Genomic DNA, 15,302 nt, shown 5'->3' on the forward strand with positions numbered 1-15,302 from the left:
ATTACTATATCCAGAAACACATTCCGGGCTAAAGATTCGATGACGACCGAAACTAATTATAACAATGGTGAGTGGTTGTAGTAAATTTTCTATTATCGTCAATACTAAATGAAGGTCACGCAAACGAACCAGTTATCAGTGAGATGCACAAGTATATTTATTCAGGTTACAATTCGACTATAACATATATAAACAAGAGGGTCACGACGTCCCTTAACCGCTCACCTGATTTCAAAATACAGACCTAGTTTCGATCATACTTAATCTTGATTCGTACTTGGTCTTAATATTATTAGGATTGAGACATAACTGTCGCTTATAGTGTGGTAACACAGTTTTTATAAGATGTTATAAGGTGACTTAGTTTTTGGACGCACACGAGATATACACTCAGCCTGGACATTTTCAGGATTAATATTTTGACCAAGGCTAATCAGAATTGAGTCACAAATGTGGCCTGAAGAGTGGCGACAGTAATAATTATTGAAAAGATTGACTTTCTTAGGTTCATGAACATTGATTGATATGAAATTGAGGCATAAATTTGACCTTAAGAGTGGTGACAAGGTTTCCGTGCATGTAAAATTTGCCCTGGTGACCTAGTTTATAACGCAGATGACAGGTTAAAACATGTATTGTCAATATGAATATTCTTACCAAGTTTTTAATATTGATTAACAAATGTTTAATATAGAGTGGTAAAGTGTTTCTCTAAGATTTGACCTGGTGACTTTGATTTATGACGCACATGGCCTAGATAAAAAATTAGTCAAGATATTGTCAAGATAAACATTCTAACCCAGTTTTATCCAGATTTAGTGTAAATGTGGCCTCTCGAGGGATAACAACATTTTTGTAAATATAAAACTTGATATTGTAGAGATAACATTCATTATAAATATAAAGAAGTGAAACTCCAGCTGCTGGATGTCAAGTTTGTTTGGAGTTTTGATAAAAATGCTGCCTCTTAAGTTGTACCTCAGACGCCGTACATAGACTGATCACAATAGCTCATCATGAGCACTTCCTGCTCAAGTGAACTGAAACATAACTATAAACATATTGCTTGAGTGTGGCGAATATACTGAATATGAAAAATCAGACTGTATTCGTTGAACATATTTTTTGTAGTTATAGTATCACACAGCGTGATAAAGCCTAGGATGTCCCCTTCAAGTTTAACAGCATTTTCCGTTTCTCATTAAGTAATTAACCGTGAGCAATTAAATTTAAGCATCTAGAAATTTCACTTGTACTAAAACGGAAATAAATTGTGTAAGTTATTGTAAAATTTCAACTAGTTAAATATGTTCTCAAATCATGATATGACATTAAAATAAATAAAAATGCTTGGATATTTAAACAAAGTTTTGTGTTCACAGATTTTGTCTCAATTTAGTCACCATTTTTGTGTGATTTTTTAGGCGCTGAAGAATACCATTCAACAGCTGGTTTGAGTACTTCTGATTCTGACGTAGGCTACGAGCCAGGACAAACAACGCAAACAGAACCGTGAGCTGGATTTTAGATTTATCTAACAAAGCTTTCTAATCTTTGTCTTGATGTTTGTAAATTTCCGATGAAATGTTTTTGCAATTTCCCACCACTAGGCCCAATTTAATTAATGTAATTTTTGCATTTGTTAATAAACGTAAACTGAGCATAACAGAACACGTTCTGTCTAGTTTTTTTAACAAGTGTTAATTTATTAAGTGAAACAGTACACGAAATTCTACTTTTGTGCAGTGTATCGTAAACACGTAACACTGTTGGGAAAACCCCACTATTTTATGCAGATGAAGACGCACTTTTTGTTCATGGCTTGAACGAGATAACGTATCGGTATATGTTTGAGAATAAATTGGTCGGAATGAAAATCATTATTGTATCACTGTTTTCCGCGTTGTCGTCTAGGATAACAAAAGTCCGTGCGATGATCTATGTAGCCGAAAAAACTAAACGACACTAGCATCTGGGTTTATGTCTTATTTTATAAAATGTAACCTTAATGTAGACGTATGTACCCTTGAATTAAGTATCTATAATAGCGCGGGTTAACGCTGTTATTATGCACACACGAGAATAGCTGTAAACAGAATGAGTTAAACCCGAACTTTTCATTACAACGAATTTATAGTTCGTTAAGTTTCTTTGAAATTAAGTTTTATCCCACTTGCGATTAATAAAAAATAATTACAATACCATCTTACTGTCAAATTATTAGAAAGTGTATTGAATATTAAACAACACCATTATTCGCGTAAACTTTCGAAGTATAAAAAGTATCGTTACAAATCGAGATGGTATTCATGACACGCATCGTTTATACAATGTAGTATATAATGGGGTCCAAGACGTTACGTTACCGATAGTTATTTTAAGAGCATGCAATTTCCATATATTTATTGAAACGACGATTTTATGTTTAAAGACATCTGTTGTATCAATACGTGGTCGAGTTGTATGACTTATCAATGTCGTACCATTGTTTTCGGTCGATTAGTTGTATTACAATTATGTTTGTACATGTCAATCGCTAAACATGCTAATTCTAGTAATTTGAATGTACACCGAAATGAAAAACAATTAGATAGGTGGCAATCTTATAAAAGTAAATATTCATTCAGGGTTTCAAAAGTTAGCTCAATTTTGAGCATACTGCCATCAGTAGTTAGCTTCGGTGTATTACATGCTTGCATTAGCCGTAAACCAGACAATACCTTCCCGAATCATTGTCCCGAATGTGAGACTTTATTAACTTATTGGTTAATAATGTACTCATTTAATTGTCGCAGTTTTTGTTTTAAATGATTGTTTAGATTGTTCGCCTAATTTAAAAGTATCTCAGTCATATAACGGAAAAGATGGTTAGTAAACGTTCTCACAATTTTTCTTTATTATCTGGCATTGTAATGTGACTTCTAAACGACAATGTTACATATTTTATGATAACATTTTATGTCGGCTTATAGGCACTTAATTCAACAATCAGAACCAAAATCCGAACCAATCATGTCGAGAAATACCGAGAACAAAAACAGCCACGGTAAGTGAATTCTCATACAACTGGCCTGTGAACATTCGCTAATCAAAGCACGTGATTGGCGCTACCAATTAAAATAGCTAAAAACATGGTCGGAAACTAAATAATGTGCTATCTAGTTCATATGAACCAACATGTGGATTAACAGATATTGGATGCCACGTGTTTGTTTTGTTTTACAAAACGGTTGATTCTGTGTTTTCACAAAATGCAGTAACTATAAAGTAATAATGAACTTTGCAAGTATATGAGCAAGTAGACGCGTTCACAAACTGAGTTTTGCTAGAATGCGTTGTGTGGCACATATAAAAACTATTTGTACAAGTATATTACATGAACTACCTTGTCATTAAAGGCGATGTAGATGACCATTCAAGTGCCAATGAAAACGAAAATGATTCGCAAGGGAAGCAGCCCGAGTCTGTACCAACCAGCAACTCATTTGCTGCGGGGTACACTCGAACAGAACCGTGCGTTATTTTTCATAACGTTTAATTGCATTTTTGTTCAGTTTTGGGGAATGTTTGCTTTAAAAAATTAGGCACTATAACAAACATAAAAATTCAATGTTATACGCTGATAAAATAGACATGAGTTCTAATAAGAAAGACAGAAACAAGGTTCCCTTTTCATTGGTTCATTTTCAAAGTTTAATATGTGTGCATTGTTTTTCTCTCATGGGTTTGACTTTATCATACACTTACATAAAATGGTTGATATTTACAACATGAAAACCTTTGGTTTATGATCCAACCGTTCCCTTGCGAAGATGAGGAAAACCATAAATGAGTGTGCTCAATCGGTTGTCGGTAATTTGTTAAATTATAGTATCTAATTCTTTGTTGGCATCCGCGCCATATACAACGATGATTGATTAGCTCCATTTGTTTTCATTTGATATTTTCTGAATTTTCTCCAGATTGCCTGAAAAGGCTCCGCCGAAAATTTCGAAGCCGAACTTCGTGGTTTCTTCAAGCAGAGATAAATCATATATAAATTTAAATAAATTTATAGTCTCTTCCTTTGGAAATCAGCCATCTACACCACAAAAGCCACGCGCATATTCCAACGTCAGCAGCCGGTATTTATCAGGTAATTTATAAAATAAATCACACTATGTATGATTAGTGAAATATCTATACACCGATCAATCTCGAGTCAAGCACGAAGAAATATTTTATTGCGCGTAACAGTATAGTGATACGTGTAAATGTAAATGATATGTGCTGAAAGAAGACGTAAAAACAACCATATAGATGTTAATGGTAAAACAGATGTTTGCAGACGCTCAACAAATGTGCACGCTAAGTCTTTTTGATAGTGCATTTAAGAAAATTTGATCATGGAACAACGATATGTGAAATTCGTGAATCTTAACTGCCGATGTGAATACAAATAATATGGCACAAGTCGATAGCTCTCAGCTTCATTTCGTAAAAAGATCGATATGTCTGCATTAAGTGAATTGAAGTACTTTTAAGATGCATGCAAAACGTTTAAAAATTGGAAAACACAATTAACACGAACCCTATAAATAAGTCAGATAAGTTTGGCGTATGGTGCTTAAAAATATAAATCAGACTCTTAACATCTATCTATATATATATTTAGTTGTCTGAATATTTTTTGTCTAGAGACGAATGTTATCAGGCAAACAGAGAAATCGTACCTGCCTGGGGACGAGACTGCATGGCAGTCATTGTCAATGATGGCTCGTAATAGAGGTACAGTTGAACATACTTCACATTTGCAGTAAATATCTCAGTACTTTACAGAATCCCTAATGCACATGCAGATAATTGGTGAATAATGAAGTATTTGACGTGAGGTTTCTGGCTGTCGTTTGAGCATGTGCCTGTGCCTTACGTATTTTAAGCGATGATTTGTTGTTGAAGCTTCTGTGGTGTGGGCAATTAAACTTGCATTAAAGAAACAGTGTATTAACCTTACTGTTTTGTTTAAAAAGATATTTTTTTATATGACAGTTTGTTTCCGAATAACCCACGGTCATGGGTATAGATGAAATAGATCCCGACTGGAATGTACGAGTGAGATCATAACACACTCTATAGTCCTCACTGTGGGTTATTCAAAAACACATTACTATTTAAATTATATTAATTATATATAATTATATTAAATTATATTTTGTTTATAAATTATATTTAGTTTTAATTCTTACACGATCTTATTTTAATCTTGGAATGCACTTTTAACTTAGTTTTTTATATTTCTAATTATGAACTTCGTTAATCTGCACTCATCTAACCATATAACAACAATATATCATTTATTTGTAATCGATGCTAGTGAGGGCAACATGCTTACAAACCCAGCTAAAACGTTAATGTTTTAACCCGTTAATGTTGTGATAAAAAAGGATTAAATATTTAACACAAGCCATAGAAACGTTTTTTTTGTAACGTTTCTAGCGAGAAAAAATCTTAAACGGTACAACCCCGACAGCAAACACATACCTTATATTTAATTTAATGCATTTGCTATTAAGCTAGGCAAAGAGGGGCAGCAGTTAATGAAGATTGCGTCATATCGATATTGTGCCTGGACATATCGGAAAGTATGGCTGGAGACGCCTGGAATCAGGTCAAGACATTTACAAAGGACTTTCTTGAAGGTATGTTTAACACGGTTAAAGTAACTGCATTAGCATAATGGATTTCATAAATCGCAGTATCTACAAAATCACAATAACATGATGACAAAGTTGTAATAAAAATACACGCATGCATTCAAATGTCAAACACTTCATTGCAAATCCTAAATAGATAGTAATATATATTTGGAATACATTTTCATGTACCATCCGCCGATATGTTCCGATAAAAAAATGACACAATTGTTTCAAGAAGAATGATAACTGTAACAAAATATAGACTATGTTGTAGAGTTAAAAACTTTGTTATAACAACTTGTGCAAAGGCTGAAGACAAACAAAACCCCATGCAGTACTTTCACTTTTGTCAACTTATTTTTTTTCTAATTGTTTAGGATTAACGGAGAGTAAAGCAAGCGCACCACATATTCGAGACGAATACGTGGGCGTGGCAACTTTTGGTCACAAAACCGAATTGAGCGTGTTGTTGACGAAAAACTTTGAAGAAGTTGGACGACACATTGGTACGCAGCTAACAGCCAGAAAGTGTGATGTTTTTCTCATCAATTACTCATAAAATGCTATAGTCTCTCGCTGTTTTTAGTATGAGCTCAGTTCCTGACTTATTTGCTTTTACAGATGGAATTTCGTTGGGCGGACCAACACCGTTATATGGAGGCCTTATGATGGCTTTAGCTGGAGCGATGTCTTCGGATAATGAAAGTAAGTCTGGAGTAATGAACACCCATGTTTGAAATATTAATGCATATTATCTAAACCAATATAAGTAGTATATCGTATTCATCTGAGAGTATTAAACAGTTTCATACTTCAGCAGAAACAATATTATTAACGAATAACATACGAATTATTGACTATACATCATACATAATGTTATATACGTCTTATTTTAAATCAAGTCGGCCCGTGTATCAACGGCATAAGAGCGTTTCCAAAAATAATAGTTCTCACCGACGGGTATCCGACAGAGTTGATGTTAAATGCGGGTCCTGATGTTGCAGACGAAAGTGAAATTGAGCAGGCATGAACTTTTATGTTAAATTTATGTTCAATTTTTATTTGAACGTATTTCTTGCATGTCGTGATTGCATATATGTCAGTTTTTTCCATAAATAATAAAAAACCCGTTCACTAGTAGTAAATAACTTTACATGCAATATCCGACTTTGTATTGTTTAATCTCGTTTATGAATACAAAGCTCTTCCGTTGAGGATATGTCAATTGCTCGATTACATAATTGAAAACTCTTCAGAAGTCAACTTCAATACAGTTCTTGTCATTGTAGACAATGGCTCAGTTGACAGAAGCAGTCCAATTCATTGATGGCCAGGCAAAATCAGTGTTCTTCGTCGGTGTAGGAAAATACAATGAGGTAAATATAGCGATTCGACGGCGTATAATATGTTACAATTTGAATGATAAAATAATATATTAATATACTTTAATCGATACCAACATATAAGTCGCTTTTTGAAAACGACAAGTTTAATATTTGTTTTTATTAAACGATTAAATACATAATACTTTTTATTAATAAATATGTTTTGTTTAAATGCGTATATTTACTGGAAATTCCATCAATATTCCATTAATTAATTGAAATAATACATAATATGTTAAATGAAACTTTCATGAACGTTCAAAACACTATTAGGTTTGTTCAGCAGTTAAAAGAAAATCTGACTGGAAACATAGACACACCTTTGAAAAATGAATGACAGAAAGAGCAATCAACAAAAACTCACATTGTATACATGAATATACTATTGTTGCCCTTACATGATATTTAGCTAAAGTATTAACATATCAGTGTACTAATCAATACATGGTTATAAAATGCATAGAAAAACACTGTGTTTCAATCAACGACCTGAGATCGGTTTTTATACTTTATTTTGTATGTAATCGGAATTTCCATCTGTTTGTAGAACTTTATAAATACCATGTCGTCTTTGACTGGACCCCGGAAACAGTATACGTTCGCCGATGGACGAAGGATCGCTCGACGCAGCTACCTCATAGTTAGTATGGATACAATTGCTATAAGAAATAAGTATTAATAATTTATTTGCAATCAACATTATAATGTTATGTGTACGACAAAAAGTCATAAAACCGGTTAGAATGTTTTCGTAGAAAAGTCTGCTGGTCAGTTCGTCACTTTGGTATGAATTATTTAAAGCAACATAATCGGGTGGCACAATTTCGCTGCATTCGCTTTGGGTTCTTCGAGTGTATTTATTTTGTAGTGGCTTGTCTTACACCATTGGTTTACTTCAAGTAGTTTTCTCAGATGATGACAAATCTAAGAATACAACCAAACGAAATTTTACACATTACACATCTGTTCTTCGACTTGCTACAATAATATTAAAAAACACCAACAAACGGGGTAACAAGACATCGTAACTTATAATTATCGTATGAATATTTAGTTTTTCATAATAGTTAATTTTCTTGAAATTGTGACCTAGTAATTCACTGATGTATATGAAGCTTTTAATAAGCATTTTCCATATAGAATTTTCTAATAATCATTATTTTCATATTTTTTAATAACAGTCAGAAAGGGAGTCCGTCGGAATGCCATTTCATCGTCCGGTCAATAGAAGTGGACCGAGCAAAGACGAGGTACATGTCTGTCTGTTTTTGCTATCCATTCTAAATTTACGGTAAAATTAAGTAGTTGATTCTGGACCAAGTGTGAGGTTTCGAGCTTATTAAAGCTGGATCACCCGTTTTTACCTTGACCTTTCAAAGGCAGTGACCCAAGTTTTATTCATGTTGTTTCTTCTGTTATGTACGTGTGTGTCTCGTCTAGTGCCGTGGTTTTGTGTATTTTTGTTTGGCAATAGGTCCCTTGTTAGAAAAATAGGGTCGCATTGTGTAATACGGGTTTTATCGTCTGTTAAAGCAGCTAAAGGTTCTCATAATGCTAATTTGGCATTCATTTAAGCGAATTTGACACTTTGGAATTTGAAAACCAAGAAAATAAAACACGTTGTTTTACAAAAGAGCGATCCCCCCTTTTAAATAAATGACATATACTTAGAACAAAATACAATGAGTGATAGACCAAAATAGTTACATTACGTATTCGTTTTGCAAATGTGTCTTTACAACTAACTTTCAACAAATATTATATCGTTTTTACTCTTGAAAGTTCGTTTTATATTTAATGTTTGTGTCCATCGAAGAAAACATGTATTGACTTCGTATTTGTCCTTGCTTTGAATGTCAGGAAGATTTGCAAGACGCAAAAGACGACTATATGCGACGCATCGGACGTTCAAGGCAACACACGGATGACACTCAAGAACGAAAAAATACTAACACGACACTGCCACGAATTGGTTCCCGTGTTCGCAGAGGGCCCGAATGGCGATGGGGAAATCAAGACGGCGAAGGACCAGGCACCGTTGTTGAACATTCTGATAGTAATTTGACCCCAAGTTGATGCTCATTTTTTATAATTGCCTCATATATAAGTGAACTTTTACTACCAGAGAACGATTTCTCTCCCTGAGTTGCAAGTCTCCCACATTATTCCTATGCAACAAAATAATACTCATCATGTGTTATTCTACATGTATTTTTATAATATCAATAAATACGACTAGTTTTCTGCAGTTCTTATGTAGTGCATGATAATCTATTTATAAGATATTTTTGCCGTTAACATTGTACATAAGAAATGATTGTAATTAATCGCGTTTATCGGCCCAGGGACACGTTGTGATGACGAGGATGTTATTTTCAATACGGGTGTTTATTGACTGATAAACTTCGATAATGCATACAGTTTTTCGATTGTTATATAACGTTATCACAATGTTTTTAATAGGCATTAGACCTATTATGTTTCTAATGCTATAACATATTTTCCGTTGTTTTAAAGTAGTTTCAAATAATTGTGTTCCTTGTATTTACAAAAAGTATCATGTTCAAATTTATTTATGTCTTCAGTTTATTAAACAAAATGCAAAGATATTTTCATAGCGAATAAAGTAAGACAAATATTTTCGAGCGCGCGTTACATAAATGTGTAATTTGCTTGTGTTCCTTTTGAAACAACTTGACTTCTTGTTGCATCACTAATTATTGCTCGTATTTTATCGCCATTGTAAGGTCAAGGGCAAGTGTTGGTGACATGGGACCACAGTGGACAAACAGGCATTTACAATTACGACGAGGAAGGGTTTGAAGTGATTACGGTTGATGAACCAAGACGCCTGAAGCCCGGGGAAAAAATCGCGGTCGGATGTACCGTGAAGCCTGGTTCGTAGTATACATTATCCGGCCACAACATATGTGAATATAAAATGTTGAGAACGATTATATTCATATGCATGATATTTATATCGCCGTATGTTACATTTTTTTACATACAAGATTGTGTGCATATATTTTCATACATCTGGAAATGTATTCAAAGTGTGTAATCAGTTTATGTGTGTGTTTCTTTAAATAGGACTTGGTAACAAGGCAGCGGATTTGAAGTCGTGGAACACAGGAGTTGTTTTGAGAAAGGACGGTTCTACCGTTTTAGTAAGTGCATCGTTATTAAGTAGTTTCTTAAGATATTAATTATAATGACGTATCATTTGTGTCGCTTCACTTTAACAACATAAGCTGTTTTTACAGTGTCCAATTTTATAAAAGACAATTTTTGTTTGAAAAGCCTATATAATATATAAAACAGGTATGATTTCCCGCCGTCTGCAGTTTGAATTGAGAGAAGAAATTCGTGCATGTTTCATAGTAAACACCATAATATTTACTCATACATGACTAACTGTTGACTATTGTAAGTGCTTAAACGTTGTTTTAATCAAACTTAACAGGTCATATTAATGTGATATAAATGTCCAAAAGCTCACAAACACACAAGAAGACCCGAATAGTTATCACAGTTATAATATTATGCATATTCTGTTGTCACTATGTTATAATTCTTAGGTAAGATGGGATTCCGGTAAAAGAGTGAGCTATAAGATCAATACGATTGGAAAGCCAGAAATAGAAGTTTGGTATGTTGTTGGATACGTTATGAAAGTATTAATGTTGCTTTGAATTTTAAAGATTCGTAAACATTGATCAGCGAATGGTCTGTGTCGTTTAACAAGTGAGACAGGAAATGTGATGACGACAGGATTAAGGAACATGTTATTTTTAATGTGGTAGTTTAACATCTTGTTCTTGTTTATTATACATATTTTTTTATTTGATCGAAATATTATGGTGTGAGATACGGTCTGGAATGGTCGGACTAGGTTACCCCGGGCATTAATGTAATTTGAACTAACTATCCGATACCAAAATGGTTAAGCATGATACAGCAATGTTTCTTCAGTTCTGATCCGTTTTGAAAATGGCATGACTGTAGTAACGTGCAATTGCATGAAGAGTGTCCCACACCAGGTCCCTAGACCAAGATCTCAGATCAAAGGTCAAATGGAAAAAATAAATCATTAAATCTGTGTTTCAAACAGTTTGTTCAAACAGGTTGGACACGTACTTTAGCCTTTTAAGATGGATGTCAAATAAGTTTATAGAAATGACCAGCATGTTTGGATAAACTGGCATTTAAAAACATCCAGGTCTTTTATACAAGGTCAAAGTCGCATTTTACGGTTAAAGAGCGAATTCAAGCACAAAAACATTAAATATTTTCACGGCTATATCATTTGCCGTGTGTTAGTTGTTTGCCCAATAATTTTGTATGAATACAATCATGGCGATTAGGAATGCTCGTCATATGATTCAGATCACTTAATTTAAGTTAAAGGAAACAATTTAGGTGAGTAATCGGAATTTTGTGTGAAACATGTTTGGTAAAGCATGGACATTATACAAATAATGCATTGAGCAGGCGTGTTGAGAACATGTCAGGAAGACAAAGGTCAAGGTCTAATTCAATGTCAGAAAATTAATCAATATTCTCGATATTCGCATGTCTTTGTTCTTAATGGAAATGGCTCGATATATAGTGTCAAAAGTAATGCCAATGAAGAATTATGTATGTACACGCACGTTCGAAGAATTATTTAAGGTCAAATATTAAAGATGTATTTTATTAATCAAAACTTTGTACTTTTTTCGAAACAAACGGGGTTTCTTTGTCAAATGTGAATGGCAGTGCCCACATGGCAGAGATGTCCCCACATTCCCTTTTTCCTAAAAATTCCAATTGTCAAAAACAACCCGTTTTATGGTCTTATTTACACTGTGAACTCAAAGTAGGACATTGACCTGAAAGATATTTGAAGCAATAATAAATCACCATGATTTTTAATTCGATATTCATTGACGTGACAATTACAAATTAATAATGATGATAATAATAATGATAATAATAATAATTATAATAATAATAATAAAAAAAATAATATTGTTATTATTCGTATTAATTATTTGTATTATGATTTATTGTTCCAGTTCCAGTTTCCAAGGACAGGGTCACACATTAGGCGGTTGTTGTGCTGCTGAAAATGCAAATACCAACAACAGCAACAGCACCAACAGTGCATGCAACACATCATCTGCAACATCAGTCATCAAAAAGAACAAAAATACATGAATGGTGATCAAGTAAACTATCTAGATTTTGTTAAAGTAAATATCATATGCAAGTTTACTTTGCATTGAAGTATTTACTAATGATGTGACAATAGTTATCTTATATATGTGTATTGTTCTTATGGAGGTCAAGCAATATATTGTTGGCAATACAATGATTTGTAATTTAAATTTACATTATTACCGATGCAACAACTATGTGAATATAATTACTTTTATGACATTATCTAATAATCCGTGTATCTTTCTATCCACACATAGATCGTTTTGTACATGCGCCTTAAGCTTTCGTCATTAAGTATCAGATTGAATCTGACTTTTCTTGTTCTTTGCGTTTGTTACGTTTTTTACTTCCAAATTATCGTTAATGTATGTATCGTTCTCTGGTATGCAAGGTGCTATTTTATCAAGATTGTTGAATTGCTCATTTAATGCTTACACATGCTGGTAAAAACAAAAAAGACAAAAAAGCAAGCCGTGTATATTGAATGTTAACATTTAATTTATGCTCTGGTTAGCATATAATAATTTGTGGCGTGTAAGCTCATGTGAGAACAAAATGAACTTTGTTAAAAAACATTGCTACTGGATTTATTAAATAGCATTTTCGTTTTTATCTGCTACGTTACATTGAACTCTTTTTACAAATCATTTAGCATATATCAATTGAGCTTTACATGGAATGTTTTTACATTATTTCACACTGGTTTCATGTATCCTTCTCAAGTGGTAACGGCATATTGTTTTATCAAGTTCGTCCTTCCGTAAATCAGTTAATTAGTTTGGTTTCTAAAATGGGACATGGTAAAACAACACATGTTAAATGCAAGAAATCTAATGTGTACAGATGTGCTATGCATTGTGAAATTAAGTCGTGGTTTTATATTCGTGCCATGGTAGTATGTATATTATTGTGTGTTAAGGTCGCGCTACATCATTTACTTCTGTGTATTGGGCTTCTTTTTATTCAGTACATTAATGTAATGATATCAATTGCGTGAAAAATAAACTGCATAACATATTTATGTTGATAATAATATAAACACGAGTTCATGTTTATATCAACATATTGCTTTATTGAATTTATTACTCCTTGATATCATGATATTTAAAAAGATTATTCAAAATAATATGGTTTTGTTAAGTACATACAGGAAGAACATTTTTATACCACAGGATCGCAATGTAGGCAAAGTATGTTACACAAGCATGCGATTTTGCAGTCTGAACTCTGATTTATCAGTACTGTTCTTCCTTATAAATGTTCGCCAAGGTAAAGATCGGATAATATGTACACAAAATATTAACAAACAAAATTAACCAAAACAAATGAAGTGAAGCCGTGTATGCAATTTATTGTGTTTTTCCCAAGCCCTTTTTGAGTGGCGCTGCGCCACGCCGCCTTTCTTAAAGGGGCCTTTTCACAGATTTTGGCATTTTTTTAACTTATTCATTAAATGCTTTATATTGATAAATGTAAACATTGGATCGTAAAAGCTCCAGTAAAAAATCAATAAAAAAATTAAAAAAAGGAAAAGAACATTGTCCGAAGCAGGTTTCGAACCAGTGACCCCTGGAGTCCTGCCAGAGTCCTGAAGTAAAAACGCTTTAGCCTACTGAGCTATTCCGCCGAGTACACATTCACGACGTATTGTATACCTTATATAAACAATCTTCGTAGTTTCACAAAATTTAACGACAAAAACAGAACTCTCCAAATTATTCAATCGTTTCGCGTTGCAACGCTTTATAATTTTTAGGTTTTAAAATCGTCAAAAGATGCATATAATGGCTATATTAGACCATGGTAAATGTTCCGTATTACTGTTTCCTCACAAATATCATAAATAAAACAAAAACTTACGAATCTGAAACAACTTTTTTCAATTTTGTCAATTTACCAAAGCATGAAAAGATCCCTTTAAGCGCCACTCCGCCTTTCTTACGCGCCACTCCTCCCTTTTCACAGGCAAAAGCCGCCAAGCACTCTTATTGATAACAACTTTATTGCCCCTTGACCAAACTTTTTAGCCGACTAGAATCAGAGAATGGCCCCAAGGCAGGGAAGATACGCGCGGTTGTGAATTAGTCATATATATGATAATATCTACCGATAATTTCAGTGGCTTTGTTATACCATGCACACTAACCGGTCCGTTATGTGTACTCTTCCAAGATAAAATCGTGGACAGTAACTTATGAGGCTTAAGTTGAAAACCGAGCGCAATCCTCGCGGAAATAGTGCATTATACAGTAATAGCAAAACATTTATTTTTTACGCGTAATTTAATGAAAAAAAACACACCACACAAACAAGTTGTATCTGTATAGTTATGGTCTTTTAGATAATTCATTATTGAAATTATAACTGTAAAATGCGAATCGCGAATGAGGCGGACATATTATACGATTTTACGTTGCTATGCGCACCTGACGCTTACATAACTTTGACAAGATGGCAGAAAAATAAATTGTCACTCTCGGCAAATTGGCAAATAACAATCGAACTAACGAAGGAGATCATACATTTAGAAGGCATCTATGAAATGCCTGTGATATACAATGTTGCATAAAACGTTTTAGATACCAACAACATATTTGTTAGTACTCTACTCAAATATTAGTCAACCACAAAGGCGGTCAAATAAAATATTTTAACTACACTTGCAGACGTCTCTAATGCAACACGTATTCAAATCAATATAGCTTCTTTATTTTTAAACGGATTTTGTTGAAAGTTGAACTAAGAATAATTCAAAACACAGCATATATTACTTAGCAAATTAAAAACATCACTTCAAAAGTAAGATTCTCAAATGCGTACAACGTAAAATAATAACAATGTGAAAACAGTGTGAAAAGTCACAAATATCACAAATTCGAGTGGCTTATACCTTGTATGTGCCCCCATGACTCTAACAACGTGTACAACTCTCTTTATCATTGAAGCTACGTAGTTAAGAATAAAACATTGCGGGTGGTTTCGCCTCTCTTCCACAAGGGCCTGTCCTAATTCACGCAGAAAGAAACTTTTCTAACGCAAC

General features: G+C 33.5%; 1 protein-coding gene across 1 annotated transcript in view; it reads left to right on the plus strand.

Moving 5' to 3' along the window:
* The window catches only part of LOC127879104 (uncharacterized), an 18,644-nt gene extending 5,363 nt beyond the window's left edge, over positions 1–13,281 (plus strand). Inside the window, exons 3-20 of the mRNA XM_052425747.1 lie at positions 1–67; positions 1,425–1,512; positions 2,973–3,046; positions 3,399–3,513; positions 3,963–4,135; positions 4,678–4,767; positions 5,553–5,678; positions 6,053–6,181; positions 6,297–6,380; positions 6,578–6,699; positions 6,965–7,051; positions 7,608–7,700; positions 8,242–8,310; positions 8,921–9,116; positions 9,808–9,957; positions 10,151–10,227; positions 10,639–10,709; positions 12,118–13,281. The exon at positions 1–67 is cut by the window's left edge and continues 6 nt beyond it. Coding sequence (XP_052281707.1) covers positions 1–67; positions 1,425–1,512; positions 2,973–3,046; positions 3,399–3,513; positions 3,963–4,135; positions 4,678–4,767; positions 5,553–5,678; positions 6,053–6,181; positions 6,297–6,380; positions 6,578–6,699; positions 6,965–7,051; positions 7,608–7,700; positions 8,242–8,310; positions 8,921–9,116; positions 9,808–9,957; positions 10,151–10,227; positions 10,639–10,709; positions 12,118–12,259 — 1,953 coding nt within the window. The 3' untranslated portion in view covers positions 12,260–13,281. The remainder of the gene's footprint in view (positions 68–1,424; positions 1,513–2,972; positions 3,047–3,398; positions 3,514–3,962; positions 4,136–4,677; positions 4,768–5,552; positions 5,679–6,052; positions 6,182–6,296; positions 6,381–6,577; positions 6,700–6,964; positions 7,052–7,607; positions 7,701–8,241; positions 8,311–8,920; positions 9,117–9,807; positions 9,958–10,150; positions 10,228–10,638; positions 10,710–12,117) is intronic.
* The last annotated feature ends 2,021 nt before the right edge of the window (positions 13,282–15,302 follow it).

The sequence above is a fragment of the Dreissena polymorpha genome, chromosome 4 (assembly GCF_020536995.1).
Source record: "Dreissena polymorpha isolate Duluth1 chromosome 4, UMN_Dpol_1.0, whole genome shotgun sequence".
NCBI classification, from domain to species: Eukaryota; Metazoa; Mollusca; class Bivalvia; order Myida; family Dreissenidae; genus Dreissena; species Dreissena polymorpha.